The 17,041-nt window shown below is 42.0% G+C and overlaps 1 protein-coding gene across 2 annotated transcripts in view; it reads left to right on the top strand.

The window, feature by feature from the left end:
• Nucleotides 1-17,041, top strand: part of myo1ea (myosin IEa) — a 47,554-nt gene that overhangs the window by 6,884 nt on the left and 23,629 nt on the right. For both annotated transcript variants that reach the window (XM_076728006.1, XM_076727996.1), the window contains exons 2-6: nt 8,333-8,476; nt 9,561-9,650; nt 11,204-11,298; nt 14,551-14,638; nt 16,687-16,776. In XM_076728006.1, coding sequence (XP_076584121.1) covers nt 8,333-8,476; nt 9,561-9,650; nt 11,204-11,298; nt 14,551-14,638; nt 16,687-16,776 — 507 coding nt within the window. The remainder of the gene's footprint in view (nt 1-8,332; nt 8,477-9,560; nt 9,651-11,203; nt 11,299-14,550; nt 14,639-16,686; nt 16,777-17,041) is intronic.

The following is a 17,041-nucleotide window of genomic DNA, read 5'->3' as shown; positions in this document are numbered from 1 at the left end:
CACTGTAAAGCTGAAGCTTTGTGTAGTTCAGTTTGAGATGTGTTAGAAGTCATCCAGGATCAGTTTACACTTGATCATTGTGTCCTCTTTCTGTGGGAGGGACGGCGCTCAGCCCTGCCCTGCAGGCTCAGTATTATAACATCATTTCAACAAGTCATTGCTCATGTTACCAAATACGACAATAATATATTTCTTTTCATTGTCTCCTCATATGTGACTTCAGGCAGCTCAGATCCATAACAGCGTGAGACATTTAGACATGCAAACAAAGAATGAGGCTTGTTGGTCTGCATTATTTATACTGTTGTCCCAATTACGTGCAAGTTACTGCTGTCACTGTTCAAGTTCTGAAGAGGAAAAAAAAGAAAAAAAAGTTTACATTCAGTATGACTCACATTTCCTTACATTTCACGTTTCCTGTGAAGGCACTTTTCCCAGTGAATTTGGGTCAAAGCTTTTGCACTGATAGGAAATTATTAATTGTAGTTTATGACAATAATTGCCAGGTCAGAGCTGTTTTGATTGACAAGAGCAAAGTCTGATGAGTCTTGGCTCGGATCACTGCAGCGACTGCTTCGCTGACCTGCTTTTTCTTGGAAGTGACTCAGGCGAGAGCGTCTGGCATTGTGGCTGTTTTTTTAACACTTGAAAGAGGAATGGCATCCATTTTACAATTTTTGTGACCCAATCAATATGTGTGCATTTTTCCCACTCATTCCTTAAGTTAGATGTACACTTGAATCTGTGCTGTCAAATCTGAGTCTCAGACAGTCAGTGGGTCATTGGCTGTGGAACCATGAGGTGACATGTTTAGTTGAAATCAAAGTTTATATTCTAGTGAACAGCTTTGGTGTAAGAAATCACACAAAAATGATACATAGCCTAGTTCATTATCGACTGGACACTGCTGGATTTTATATCCCAGTGACATATTTAAAGCTCAGTTTCAGCAGTAGCACCTGGGAAGCAAAGAGTAGAGCTAGCTGGTAGAATAATGTCAATATTTAAATTGGGTGGAATTTTTCTTTTAAAAGGTGTTTTAGCACTGAAAAAAGAAAGCTGGTTGTGTCACCGTTTAGCCAATCCCCAGGCAGTGATGTCACAGCAGATGTTGGCCTTGGACAGATGTGCTTGAATCTGCGATTTTAAGTCCAATGTACTGAAATATTGATTCAAGTTTTTCTGGGAACATTCCTCATACTGGATTACGCAGAACAATTCAGCGACGCTGTCAAGGATGATAAGTATTGCGGTGACATGCTTAAAAAGAGACACAGTGTATCTTTCATATTTGAGGCTGCAGGCTACATTTTTCTTTAGATAATCAGAACAGATCTTGAAGACATTCCTCCTCAGTCTGGTGGCAGGTGAAGCAGCGGGTTGCTTTCTTTCTCCCCCTTCTGCATGGATTTGCTTGTACAAACAGCTTTAGTCCTCAAGCTTTCATTTGTCTTTGACTCTAAGGCAATCAAAGCTGCAGCAGATCTTGGCCTTAACCTCGACGGGTAATATTCAAAGTTGAATCTTGCAGGGGTGGCATGCTCTGTCAGTGTTTTGTCCATTTTTAACACAGTAAATGTGTTGCCACAAACATCCTAACTAAAAATGCCAATTGTGGAGGGATATGGCTCAAATGAAAGTCTACACACATGTGATTACAGTTCATGAGTGTATATAAATATATCTATTTTCCATCTTTAGTGTGACCTCATCATTTATCAACAGTTTCAGTTCAGAGGGAGCCGTGCAGCAACAGTTTTCTGCTCTGTGTAATTCAGTGTGCATTTACTCTTTAATCAAGCTCCAGCCTCATCTGGAGTTTTCAGCATCACTTTACAGGAGGATGCTCATGTATGTGTGTATGTGTGTATGTGTGCGTCTGTGTGTTATTGTGCATCCGTGTGTGTGTGCGTACAGGCCTCAGTGTGACCTTGATGGGCATCCCATCCCTCAGAAGTTGAGACTGGATCAGAGCGTCTTCACACTGTGGGTCACTGCTCCACTGACACACACACACACACACACACACACACACACACACACACACACACACACACAGTGTCTTCTCCCGAGGTTCTACTCTGTCTCTCATCATTGTTTGTCTGCTCTTGGAAAGGCCAACTATCTCAGTCAGCACTTTTATCTGCATCTGGTCTGATTACACATAGTTGGTGACCTTGGACAAAGTGCAAACGCAAGCAGCAGAGACCAGGTGGAAATGCTGTTTAGAGAGTGATACCTCCTCAAGCGCTGTTTAGTTTAGATCGAGCCACATGTGTTTTGGATTCCAACGAGGAGTGTGTATGCGTGTGTGTGTGTGTGTGTGTGTGTGTGTGTGTGTGTGTGTGTGTGTGTGTGTGTGTGTGTGTGTGTGTGTGTGGGTGGGTGGAAATCAGTCAAAATCAACCCACACATTACTGGTGTGAGTGTGTGTTGGAGCTATTTCCTGGCTTCTTTTGGCACAGTACAGGAGTGGATTGTCTTTGTAGCAATTATAGCTGTGTAGTATTCTGAGATAGTGTCCAGTAGTAGTACGAGACAAAAAAGAGTGAGCCATGACATAAATATGCCATGTTTACTGTTTGGTGTTCAGCAGTTTTGTAGGTTTCAAACAGTTTACTGCAAATTACACATACCATTTTCTGAAAGATACCATATATTTGTAAGATTACTCTCTCTTCATTTTGATATATCTTTCAGCTTTCAGACTGTGTAGAGATAATCTATCAAAGCAGACGTTTGAGTACCCTTTTTACATTGCAATTGATACAATATGGCCGTGATAACACAGTTGCAAGCAGGGATTGTTGTGTTGTGGAACTGATTTCCAGTCTGGTGTTTTTAATTTTGATGGCGAGGTGACCCTTTTGTCTCCACAGTCTGGCCTGTTAATGATAAAAAATGAATTCTACTCTGCAAAACCTCATTATTAAAATGAGAAAAATTGAAGTATTAATAAGAGCATTAAAAAAATCATCTGCTCAGCAAATTAAAACAAAAAGCAAAATGAATTTCAAAGCACTGAGAGTGTCTTTGGAAACTTTTTGGACTCATTCACCGTGACTGGAATGATCCTGAATTTGTGCTTTGATTTGTGACACGTGTTTACCAAATTAGATTACTCGGGTCTTTGTTCTTGGCTCTCTCACCAGCAGCCTTTTCATCACACAGTCGGATCATTCAGTGCCCTGCATCCACAGTCATCTCTGAACAAGAGCATCGTCTTCTCTTTGACCACCAGTTGCTCTTTAAATGAAGTCTGAGATTTGATTTGGCTGCAAAAACAAATTACAGCTGTAATGTATTGTTATACAGCCACAAGTGCATATGAGAAATAGATGACATGTGTAAGGGCTTTTTATGATAACATATTTTTGGAGCATAACATTTTAAGTCAGCATTGTTCATAGAAATCAGGTCAAGGAAGCTGGTACATGGTGGCACCGCTAATCTAACACATGAGGGCTTATCAGACATGGGGTGTCTCCGTTCCTGGCCAAAGTCAAAGTCACATCCACTGAAAGGCTTTGGGCATTTACTCGTAGTCGCATTCAGTACGTGACCTGCAGTACTAGTCTGCCTTGTAGTGCTAAGAAGCCTGTGTTCTTAAAGCTAGATTTAGCCTCAGAGGCTCCAGCTAACACATGATAACAACCAGCAGACTCAGCCTGGTTCTGTACAGAAACTCAACCAGCGTGATTCGACCAGTGTTTGATTCACCTTCACCACATGTGGTCAGCTGCACACATTTGTCCTCAGCCATTTTCTCCCGTCGAAACGGTGCGAATTCTCCAGACTTTTGCTGCAGAGTGATTAATGATTTTAGCTGCTTCCTATTTTAGAAGGGAGGAATTCGTTCTCATGGCTTTTGTCCAGATTTGGCCTCAGAGGGCAGAGCTGAAACGTAGTCCTCTAACACATGGTGGACTGCGTGTCGGATCCTGGTGTGGAAAAGGAGAACGGCGCAGAAGGGAGAAATGAGGGGAAAAGTGCCGCTTATGATACTGAATCAAACCCAGCCATTTCCTGTACCCGGAGCCAGAGCTGCTCAGCACTCTCCATATATGGTAATGGTATTTGCATGAAGGGAAACCCTGGGCTTATGGATCAGGACTGGTATTGAAATTCCCCTGTATTAACTTCTGGGAAAAGGTCTGGTCCCGTAGTTTGATTTTGGTTGATCAGATTGTTTTGGATTCTCGGAGGGAAAACGAAGTCAAAACTGTCTTCTCTGCTTATTTTTATACTTCCAGTGACTGTTGTAATGATGTCAGAATTTCACATATTTAGATCAAACTGCTTCTAAACACAATGTATCAGTGTTGTCAGATGCTCGGTTTTTAATGAGACTGTGTGCTTCCGTGCTCTGTTCCATGGTGATCGTGTTGTTATGGCACCATAGACTCTAGTTGTGCCAGATGTCCCCTGTGTGTGTGTGTGTGTGTGTGTGTGTGTGTGTGTGTGTGTGTGTGTGTGTGTGTGTGCGCACGTGTGTCTATGTACTCGGTGACGCCTCCACTACAGGTCTTCAGTAACTCTGTGGGATTTATTACTATTAAATCTCAAAAATACAACGTGAGAAATGTCTGTCAGACAATATCAGAAAATGTTCGACAATCAGTTTTCATTTTGTCTGGGTGCATATTAAATGAAATTTGTTGTAGTTGGATGGACTTTGGTCCTTTTTTATAACCAGTGACACACATGCTTCATCTGCTCGGGCACTTCCTTGTGAGTGAATGCTCCCTGCTGCCATCAGGTATTAATCGATCGCTACTATTCTGGCAATCTGGCGATTTAACACTAAGTGTTATCATGCTTAGTGTACAGTATGTGTGTTTTTCTGCCTAAACAAATGTGTCCAATTCCACTTACAGCCATTGAGAAAGTGGTTTTAGATTTGGTTTTAAAAAATGAAATGTAGGCGATTGTGAGCCAATAACTCACTGGGTTATACCGGTTTAATTACAGTGTCAGCAGAAAACCCAGTAAAACATTTAGGAAAAGGCTAATGTCTCCATCGTTTGCCAGATTCATGAAAGGTCTGGATTGAAACTGTTGGAGCAGTTTAGATTTAATAATATGAACAGTTACTGATTCAAAACAGAAAACTTTGTAGGGGAACGGACCCCCCATCCCAGCACCCCCACCACGGTCTTTTGAGTATAGCGACCCTCAACCCCTGGCTGCTCTTGTGCTGCTCGGCAGCCAGCAGCAGAGGAGTGTTGTCGTTCTCGGCACCTCCCAGACGTCTTTGTGTGTATGTGTGCAGCTACTCCCTTAGCCCGCTGCTCTGAGGAGGAACATTTTCTTCGTCCTCTTGCCTCATTAAAGAAGGCCTGAATCAAAACAGATGAAACAATCCTCCGAATATTTGACGTTTACCTCCTCCGTCTCCGGTTTATTACCTCTCCCTTCTTCAATCTGCGCACTTTCATTCCAGACATAGCAGAGAGGGGTTAAATATAGCGTATTCGATTGTTTTCGCTTTGTGGTTGGGCCAGTGCGCTCTCTTAACGTCTGCTTTCAGAAAAAAAGGTTCCCATCCGTCAAAGTACTGCTTGTAATACGTAGGTGGCAGCAAAAGGATAACTAGTAATTGACTGAATAAAGAGAACATTTGAATGTATGAGGGTTAGAGCAGTGAATACAGGGCTCTGGACAGTATTGAGACGAAGTAAATTCATAATCTAAACACTTTACGTGTAGCCTGAAACTCTCTCACTACACTTGATACTTGCCTAATAGTACTTGCGATGTGCTTAATTTCCTTAATGTTGTTCTTCTGTGTCTCCACATTGTAATCCTGCTACCTCTACTTCTTTCTTCTTGGCTATTCTTGAGATTTCTAACTTTTTCACCTTTTTTAGGGAGTTTTTCCTTATCAAAATCGAGGGTCTTCAGTGTCCTAACCTTTGCAGATTGTAGATCCCGCTCTCCACAAAACAATACGTGATGCATTGAGTCTTCTCTTATGTTTCCGTGTTTATTGCCTGTTTCTCTTTGTGTCTACCTTCTGCACAACATGAAGTCATCTCTTAAACTCCTATCAGATGTTGACATTCGCCCCCTCTCCTTTCACTCATTGTCAGGAAATGTTTTTGTCCCTGAGAGTGACATCACGGTGTCATCACTGCTAAGGAAGGAAGGAAGTCAGCATCTCCCACTGCCGCACCTAAACAGCAGTAAAACATGTTAATAGAGGTGATCTGGAGAATTAATCAAGCTATAATTTGCTGCTTCCCCCCTGAGGGAAAATACCCACTGAATTGGGCTGAAAAGTTGTTAACATTCTTCGCCACCTCCCAGGCTATGACCGAGTCTGTAAAGTGGTTTTAATTTTGCTGTTGTAAAGAATAAAGTCACCCTGGAGGATATTAAACGCTTGCAGGCCCTCCTCCGTGGCCAAGTCATTTAGAGTTAATTACTAAATGCAAAATGACTTTCCACTGGTTTATTTTGTATTGTAGTGTTACTTTGTGGTGCTCGATATTATCAGGGTTTTGCTCTTTGCTGTTTTTGTTTCATCTCCTTAAAATCTCTGAGAGAAACGTATTGTTTTTTTGGTGTTTGTGGAGTGATAGTTTCCTCTGACCTGAAAGATTTTGGTAGTCAGTGGAAGTTCAGGCTATTATCTATATATATTTATTGTGTGTTCTTGTATTCTATCATATTATATGTGCTGTTTAATACTGAAATCAACAAGAGTTCCATGACCTCTGCAAGTCAAAACATAAAGCAGGAAACCAGAAAACATTTTAGGTTCAAAGTTCACTCTTGACGTAGGAAACGGCAGTTGAGTAAGATACTGTTGTGGAGCTTCTGACTGTATCACATGATCTCCACCAGCAAATGCACTGACCCCATTTCTCACAGAATTGCAGATGTTCCAGATGGGCGTTTTCTGAGCACTTTAAGGTCTTCTCCTCTCTCTTGGCTTAAAAGCTGAAATCCAGTCTTGCACTTGGAAACGGCAGTTGGGTAAACAATTATGTCACAAACTCCATTTACTAGCTGAGCAGTACTGGTACTTGTAGTAATATGATTACTGAGTAGAAGCTGCAGCTACTTAACAGATCTTGTTTTGAGATTGTGTACTCAGCTGAATTCGAGTTAGAATCTTTTTTTTAAACCAACATGCTCAAGATGTCCTTAAAGTGCTCAAAAATTAAACATCTGCATTTCCATGAGAGCTGGGCTCCACCTGCTAATGAAGGTCCAGATGGAAAGCTCAAGAACAGCCACTACATGGACCTGGTGTGATGTTGTTTTCTCAGCAGAATGCAGCTGCTTTATATTCATTTTAATATAAAACATCTTTTAAGGTCTCATTTTCTTGTAAAGATGCACTAAAACAATGATTGCCTTCATTTAAGAATAAGCAAGACTAAGTGTCTCCAGCCATGGTAGTTCCTCTGTGAGGCTAACATCAACATGCTAACATGCTAACAATGACAATGTTAACCATGTGCAATGTTTACCACATGCACCAGCTTTGTTTCGTGCATCTGTCACTGTTGAAATGAACCAAAGAAGTGAACTAAGTGACATCGCCATCTAAAGAGATAAATGAATAAGTATGTTTTTAAAAGTGTATTATCTACACAGTTGTGCTGCATAAAGTAAAGTATCTTGCTGTTGAAGTGTGACTGAATGAATGGCTTTTTTTTTTTTGCCTTGACTGGCATTGTTTAGATTGCCACTCTGCTCCTTCCTCTCCCCACACTTCCTCACTAAAGAGGGAGGAAGTGAAGAGTTAACTTGTGTGTTGACTAATGCTCTGGATGCTCTCTGTGGCTTTGAGTGGTTCTCCATCCAGGAGAAAGAGACTCACAGCACATTGTGACCCTCGTCCACAGTAGCCAGACAACACTGACTCATAGCGCATGATGAATGACCTCAGTTCTCCGGAGACTCGCTCAGCTAAAACAAAAACAGGAATGCAGAGAGAAACCAGATTGTTAGGATGTGGATAAAAGTTGGGTCGGAGCATCTTTGACACCTGGACAAATAGCACAAAACACTTCTGGAAATCTGACCGAGCACTAATGCAAAGTAAACATGGCTCATCATGCTGCTGGGATCAGAAAATGTGCACGCTTTGACTTTTCATTGCCATAATAACAACCATGTTCCCCTTGGCTTTCATTTAGTCTGGCTATCTCAACAGTGTGATAGAAACCGCACTACCTCAGCCTCTGAGTGTGCTTTACAGCTCAGTTCATTCATGTAAGCAGTGCTTCTGTGTCACCTTGATGTCAGCCTCTCGATTAGTCCACGCCGTCTCATTGTGTCCTTTTGATCGAGCTAACAATTGTATGTTTTGTTGCAGGGGAGCCGGGGGCACTACCGGTACCACTGGCAGAGCCACAATGTCAAGCACAGCGGAGTGGATGACATGGTGCTGCTCAGCAAGATCAATGAGGACGCCATCGTGGACAACCTCAAGAAGAGATACATGGATGACTACATCTTTGTATCCTTTTGCTCACAATCGCAGATCACACCCCAGTGAGAAATAGCTGAGCCTCGTCTCATCCCCGCTATTCCCAGAATAGCTGAATGGTCATTCACAGCGTCACTGATGGAGTGAGTAATAGCTCAGTGTTGTGAGGTAACGCCTTCCCACTGAGGCTCCGCCGTGTGCAGGGGGCAAAGGGCCTCTCTGTGCAGACCGCCACCCAAACCTCTGACTCCTGCTCCTTCACGAAAGTCAGGATTTACTCTAGTTTTATCTCACTGTGGTGCAAAATGTGAGCAAAACAGTGTGAGAAATGGCAGATTGTGTGATGGAGAAAATCTGCAGTCTTTTTAAACCTCTCTTTGAGATCTTTTTGATTTAAAATGTGCTGGGAGCTCTCATTTTCATACAGTACATTGCACAAATGCCAGGTTTAGGTTTTCTAAACTGCAGCTGTGGCCACACAAACACACACAAGCTTTTCATGACGTGAAATGAGTCGATGAATGAATGAATAACCCCCTTTGAAAAGCAATGCTGAGTGTTCACAAAGCAGCTCATTACATAAACTTCATCCACGCTCTGGCAGTGCTCAGGATTATGAAGTTTAGTACATGCTGGCAGTTTTCGGTCCGACATCTCTGAGTCAGGCCTTTGATTTAGGTCAATAAATAGCCGTAACTGTGAGGTCTCCTTGCCAAGGCTGTGGGTCACTGTAGGCCACCCACAATAGCAGCTTTATTTGCCTTGAGCGACGTTTTGGCTTTGGGGCATAAAACCTCACAGTGTTACATCGTCGGTCTATTCTCTGTCATTTGTAAGCTTTGGATACTTATTTAGCCTCCGGCCTGATCACTAAATACTCCACTGCTGCACTGTTGCCCTCTTGACGTCATGGGAGCCTCAGATTAAGTCATTTCTTTCCTTTACAGTTTTATAATCTCTGTGTAAAAATGTAATTTAGATGTTTTGAAACCCTGTTACCATTAAATAAGCAGCATTTTATATGTTTTGCACTCCCAGTAAGAGGTGATTTGTATTAGGTGTTATTTGTTTTGTTTGTCTTCACTGTGTGATCTTTAACATAAAACCTCATCAGACATACATTGGGCCTGTGCTCATCTCCGTCAACCCTTTCAAGCAGATGCCATACTTTGGGGAAAAAGAAGTTGAGATGTATCAGGGCGCAGTAAGTATGATGCTCTATGAACGAAGAACACATTTTAATGGCTTCTGTTCTCTGGAACACTGAAACCGGAAAACTTACTCCCATACTGTAAAAGTACTGATGTGCCTGGGGGTTTAAGACAGCAACAGTCTGAAGGACAAAGAGTTTGAAATGAGCTGGTTTAGTTGCAGTGCGAACTTTCCAGCGGGCTGGCACAGATGTTGCTGTCAGAAACTTGACTCTCAATGAGAAGGCTTGGCAGTACCTTCACAGAACAGCCTGTTCGAGTCTGCCTCCTCTCTTGGCCGGCCTGCTGAGAGTGGGCTTGTCTCCTTAAGCCAGGAACACACTGAAAGACTTTTCAAATCCTAACTGACTGTGAAAACACTCTGCATCACACATGCCATATTTAACAGTTTGGCAGACTATAGTTGTACATAAGTGCACTGGGTTCAGATTTGCATAGTGTAATCAGCTGAAACTACAGGGCAAAGTTCAGGAGCGTTAGAAACAATCGTGAGGGCGCTGACTTGTTTGCTCAGTTGCAGGTCAACAGATTTAACGGAAGTGCTAAGATGTCTGATTGTGTGCAGATCCGTGTAGACTTTTCACAGTCTTTAAAATCAGTCAACATGGCCAAAGTGGCGTTAATATGTAAATTATTCTATGTTTTTTTACTGTCAACAAATCCAATGAAAGACCAAAACCAAACGTGTTAATCTCATAGACTCTATGAAACATGGACAGAGTCTCCATAACATCACCCAGAGGTTTTGGAAGAGCCACCTAATCCAAAAATGGGCAAAGAGGTGGAGCATGGGTGGAGCTGAGGCGGACAGAATGAAGCCTGGTTGTCACTCAAAGCAGCCATGACCGTAATTATGCAGAACTTTAAGCCTTAACATCACTGATACAAGTGAGTTCTATAAAAAAATCAGCCCTGTGCAGTTGTCATGAATGGGGAAATAAGCTAAAGATACCAAACTGTTTTCTGAATGTTAACATGTTTATTTCTGCTGTCAAGTTGAGCATTGTAGTGTGGAAGTCTATGGGGATTGACTTGCTTTTGGGGACAGCCTTAAGTGGCCAATCGAGGAACTGCACTTAAACGTTGACCTCATTATTCAGCCTCGGAGGTTGCTGCTTGGTTAATGCATCTCCCATTACTTTACAACTTCCCTACCTGTCTCAGTAATTTCCTCAAAAAACTGGGAACTGCATTTTTTGGCAAACGTACTTGTTTGTTTGCAGACTATTTTAAGTGGTGGATTGATACACATTTGGCAATAAAGAGCATTTACAGCAGCAGGATGCTGTAAGAGGGATTGCGTCAAAATAAACTGCAGTGCTCATATTTATCTTAATGCAGGAATATATTCAGCTTTGGCTACACAGACAATAATAGTTCAGAAAACAGAATCAGTCTATTCTTGGTTTTGGTCTTTTTATGACATTTGTTAGTAGTAAGAAAATTGTAGAATAACACCAGATGCATCCTTTAATGTGTTCCTGGCTTTACTTTTACAAAAGCTGTTTGACCGTTGATTTAATTCAATTATTTTGTCAACTCTCAGGCTCAGTATGAGAACCCTCCTCACATCTACGCTCTGGCAGATAACATGTACAGAAACATGATGATTGACCGCGAGAACCAGTGTGTCATCATCAGGTAAGAAACGCTGATCATTCTCCGCCTTGTTAACACATCATGAACTAATGGCATGTGACAACCAAAGAGACAGCAAAGTGTAAATTCTCCTTTTAATATGAAGGTCTTAAATTGACTGAGAGGTCCTTTTGTTCCTCAGCCCTTGTGTCACTGAGTAAAATGCAGAGGATGGGAGACAGTGAGACACAAAGGCTGGAGATAGAGATCTGTACAGCGTGATCTGTGAGGCGAGCAGAACAGGTTCCACCACATCATTTGGTGCAGCTGATCGACAGAGAGTGACGTGTTCCTGTGGTGTTTTTCCAGCATATCATTTTGAACTTCAGTGAAATGCAAATTAAGCAAAAAATATGAAAATGTTCTCTTCAAAAGAAAGACAGAAAACAGGAACAACACCTGCATCATTCTTCAGAATAACTCTTTCCTTAACTGTGGGCATTTTTAGCTGCTTTTCCAGCCTGTTTGCTGTTTGCTGTGAATGATTTTGAGCTACAAAGCTGCAGAGAGAAAAGTGTGGTGTCATGATTGAGGCTTTATCCTATGGCCCAGTCACCTGAGCAGCATGGTTACTATAGTGCTTACCTCATGATGAATGACCCCTGCTTCAGCACTTTCGCCCGTTGTTTGGACAGCCAGCAGTTGCTAGTTCAGTTTCCCACATAAAGGCACTGAGGTGGATTTTGTGATCGACTAAATCAGCAAACAAAAGCGTGGAAGTGGTTTTTATGATGAACCAGGTCTCAGCAAACAAAGGCAGCTGTGAACTGCTGGCCAGGCAGTGTGGTCAGCATCGGCCTGTGTTGGCGCTTTTTCACATTTGCTAAGAAAATGTGTGAATAAACCACACAGGGACAATTCAGGATGAAGAGGTGGAGCTTTGACCAATGTTGCTGGGAAATTGTGACCTGTTTTCCTCTTTATTTAGTTTATCTACTTACCCTTAGCTCACCACAGCATGTGATGAGTGTAGCTATCCCTAGACTCTCTGGATCAGATATTAAACGGATGAACGGGAGCAGGTTGGTGTTGTCAGTTTGGCTCCCCATCAAATTATTTAAATGAAATCAGAGCTGTGACATCTTTCAAAGGCCCAACCAAATGTCGTCTGAGATCCAACTGCAACTGATCAGAAATACACAACCACTCTTAGTTGATGATGTCATCCCACCTGAGGCTCTGACTGGTTTTAGTTTGGTGTTCACAGGTAGCTGATGTTGCCTATTTGCTGTGTTCATTCAGTTTTTTGTCTGGTGTCTTTGCTGATTCATGGATGTAGTGTTTCCCGCAGCTGTTGGACATGATGTCATGCACCACTCCAGTGTTTTCCTCCTTCCTCCCCAAGGGGCCGAGGGCAGCAAATGAATCATTTTAGGTTAAAAGGTCGATTGATTGTGCTGCTTTGAAATGGCCCACCCAACAGTTCAGGCACTGTATTGTACCCACGGTCTTCCTCCAGCTGCCTGACGTACAGCAGATCAGAAACAGAGGCATTTCGGCAAACACTGACCTTTAGACTGTGTTTGTCAGACAGTGATAAAAGGAGGTGAGGGCAGCATATGGATGCAACCAAAGCTGTGTCACTGTAGCATAAAAAAATTGAACTTGGACAGATGGACACAGGCCCCCGTAGCTTGAATACAAAGAGAAGTCACATTATCGCTGAAGAAATCTTGAACATGCAGTACTGAACAAGCAACTTCAGCTAGTCCTGCGGGAATGCAGTGCGTCTTATTACATTTAAAACCACCACAACTACAAGTCAGTGTTGGCTGTGCATCCTTCTCATAGCTGATGTCAGTAACGATTTATGAAAGTTAATGCGTAAGCCTCTGCGCCTCTGCATTGCATTGTCTAACTCATGTCCTTGTTTGGTTAATAAATCTTTGTGGAAGTTAACAATGCCTTCAGCATTTCAGCGCCACAACAATGGGACTCGCCCATTTTTTTTGGGGGGGGGGGGGGGCTCAAAATGGGACTCCTGCCGCAGCTTGTGTTGAAAATAGCTCTTCAGAGAACAACTTTCATGAGGACAAACAATGCTCTCAGAATGAGCTCTGGGGGTTGTTCTGACACTAAAAGTCAAACCAGCTCAGCATATCAGTTTCCTCTTGTTACTTGAGGAGTGAGCAGTGGTGGAAGAAGTCTTTAGATCATGTACTTCAGTAAAAGTACTCATACCACACTGAAAATACTCCACAAGATAAAGCAGTGCATTCAAAACCTAACTTAAGTAGAAGTATGTACATATTATCAGCAATCATTTGTACTTAAGTGCAGTATTTGAGTAAATGTACTTAGTTACATCCCACCACTGGTACAAGGGATTTGGAAAAAACAAGGAGGTATATAGGCGGAGGGTTACATCCATGCAGAGACTGATGTGTAATAGAGTGGCTCCCATGACTTCCTCTGGCAGCCGCTAACAGTCTGCAGCTGTGTTTCTCACAGAGGCATTACCAACCTGACTCTACTTTAAGGCACAGTAAGAAAAAACAGACTCCACTGTCATCCACTGCCAAGCCACATATGTCAAAATAAGTATGAAACTGGCAAAGTGAAAGGCAAGGAGGAAAATAGACAGGGTGAAGGAAAGAGATGAGGGAAAAATCTGTCAATGTGACAAAACAGAATTAATGTCCTTATTGCTGCAACATTCATCTGCCCCAGATGTGCCGTAGCCTAACACACACTGAGCCTCTGAGTTGAAATCTGCGTCTAGTTGCACTTTTTGGTTTGTAAAGTCAATGGACTGTACACGCATGAAAGCAGGAGCTGGGATTTCACCTGTTTATTCAGCGGTTCAGTGAAACAGATACCTTCTACGTAATCTGGGTGGAAACATGCATAGAAAAAGGCAGACGTGCACACCAAGTCATACATAAACCTGCAAGTTGGTACACTGTAAGTGTCCTTAACTGTCTAAGGTGTAAATGTTTGCATTGTTTTAAAACACTATGAATTAGATCAATAGTTGTGACTTGATTTTAAAGCAGGATTTTGGGGGCCATGAAAACATTCACAATAGCAGCACATGAACATGCAGCTGCTCAAAGCAATTAAAACACTGGTGCTCCGCAGCGTGTCGTTAAAATACCAAACAACCACCCAGGTCTGCATCAATCACTCAACTTGACGTCTGAGCTCGGGTGTCACATGCTATTAGTCAGTTCATCAGGTGGATTTGAATTTGACTCAGATGCTCAGATTGGATGTGTGAAGAAACATGTGCATGAATTCTTTTTTGTTACTCAGTGGAGAGAGCGGCGCAGGGAAGACGGTGGCAGCCAAATACATCATGGGCTACATCTCCAGAGTGTCAGGGGGCGGACCCAAAGTGCAGGTGAGAGGAGCTGCTTCTTTTCTTTTAGGATAGTCCAGAATAGATGCACAAGATGTTTGAGATTCTTCAGATGCTGAGCTGCATAGATTGAACGATAACTGGGCAATAATCCATTTTTTAAGAAGCATTGTGTTGGAGTTATGTGATACACAATTTTAAGATCTGCATTAATAACAAGATCTCTGCTCATATTATAAAAGGTTGCTGAATGTGCTGATGATGAAATTTAATGTAAAATGATGATCATTGAATAGGGTTGCAGGTGTTTTTTCTAACATTATTGTTTTACCATATATTCAATGAATTTAAAGTCTAACATTTTCAAATTAATGGGTATCCTCCTACATCAGTGTCATAGTAACTTATTGGGTTTTATTTTGCCCTTCTGACTTGTAACAAAGTGCAAATAATGTAATGTCACAGCAGATTTATATGAAATCAAACAACCTGTTGCTACTTCATTCCTGCAATTATTCCTCTCTTTAGACCCAATCCTCCTCTTATCATCCTCATCCTTATAGCCCATTATCAGCCCATCAGCGGCCTCTTATTCACCCAGCCCCCCTTCAGCCATCTGGCAGCCCTCAAACCAGCAGATGTCCACCTCCTAAGCTCGATAAAGATCTAAAGTTTGACGAGGAAATGCCTGGGCCGTGATGGCAGTTGGATTTTTATATTTAATCCACTCAGAGCTGCTTCCACCAAGGCAGTGTTAGAAATCACCTCCAGGCTTTAGATTCAACAGTAAATCCTTTGTTTTATACAGCACAGTTATTGTTTTGAGTGTTCAGAGTTGCAAGTTGCAGTACGAATGTATTCCGACAAAGTCTGGACACTGTGGAAGACATAATATAAAACATCTTTTTCACATATACTTAAGTGAAAACAGTACAAATATAACAGAGCATATAACATATTTAATGTTTAACCTCATCAACTCCATTGATTTTTGTAAATATAGTTGGGACAGGAGCAACTAAAGACTCGGAAAAATGTGGAATGCTCCAAAAACACCTGTTTGGAACATTCCACAGGTAAAGAGGTTCATTGGTAACAGCTGACAGCATCATGATTGGGTATGAAAGGTGAATCCTGGAAAGGCTCCGTCATTCACAAGCAAGGATGGAGAGAGGTTCACCACTTTGTGAACACATGATTGCATAAAGGACATTACTACCTGTGCTCAGGGACACTTTGTGAATTGTTTTACACAGCATCATAGGTTTTTTTTGGATTCAGGCTTGTACACGTCTAAAGACACTTAGGAAAATAATTCTCTTGTTTTGTTTGTTCAAACAAATATTGGCCGTTACAATGGACACACACACAAACACACTTCATATTTAGTCTCCACCTCTTCCAGCTCCTGTTCTCACATGGTTCCCTTCAGCCTTGCACACATTGTCCGGTATGCTCAGTACAGCACATGCATTCTTATGCAATGTGTTTATGGTGTGTGTTCACACGTGTGTGAGAATAGTTTTGAATAGATAATAACTCCCTGCCAGTAACACGTTTGTTCATCTGTTATCTTCACAAAGAATAATCACATCGAATCATCTTCATACATAAGAAATACAAGTTATGGATATAGAATATTAGTTTTGAGACAGTGTAGGACATGTGATCTCACTTTAAGTAGTTATCTCTTGGATTCAGTGTGTTTTGTAGCTGTTCCATGGGTTGGAGGAGTGAAATATGAGAAGTAGTGAACCAACTCTATGAGTATGACCTGCAGTGTAAATTTAGGAATGAAAAAAAGATTCCAAGAAATAAATTCCACTCAACTGTGGACAATAATGGAAGTGGGAGTCAATTTGTCTGCTGCACTGATTTAAACCTCTGACATGCACATGGCTCACAGGAAAGATAAGAGACTCCAGACTTTGTGTGTATGTAGATGTGTGTATATGTGTGTGCATGCTCGTGTTTGAGTGGAAAGTACCTCAGACGTGCACGCCTGCTGGTCTGAAGGGCGCTACCTCTGTACCCGCTGCACAGTCTGTCTGTGACGTAGCTAAAAGCTCATTGCCTCCGTCTCCTTGCAGCACGTCAAAGACATCATCCTGCAGTCCAACCCGCTGCTAGAGGCCTTCGGTAACGCCAAGACTGTGAGGAACAACAACTCCAGCAGATTCGTAAGGCTTTCATTTCATGTGTTGGCCCTTCCACTTTTTATGAATCAAGCTGCTTTTCATTGTGGCTCCATTCATAACTGGTTCTTGTTAACTCAAGACAACTAAAGAAAAAAAAGACAGCAGTCAAAAGTTTCAATGAGGAGAGGAAATTTGAAAATCGTCCTCCAATTGCACGTTTTTTACAGCCTCATTCTCCTCGTCTGTGCCCAAGATGATTTGCAGTGCAAGTGAGGACGAGTCTTGGAGATCATAACATAAGACAAAA

This window comes from Chaetodon auriga, chromosome 1 (genome assembly GCF_051107435.1).
Source record: "Chaetodon auriga isolate fChaAug3 chromosome 1, fChaAug3.hap1, whole genome shotgun sequence".
Classification (NCBI taxonomy): Eukaryota; Metazoa; Chordata; class Actinopteri; order Chaetodontiformes; family Chaetodontidae; genus Chaetodon; species Chaetodon auriga.
The sequence above is the reverse complement of the archived record's forward strand: the minus strand, read 5'-3'. Positions and strand labels throughout refer to the sequence as shown.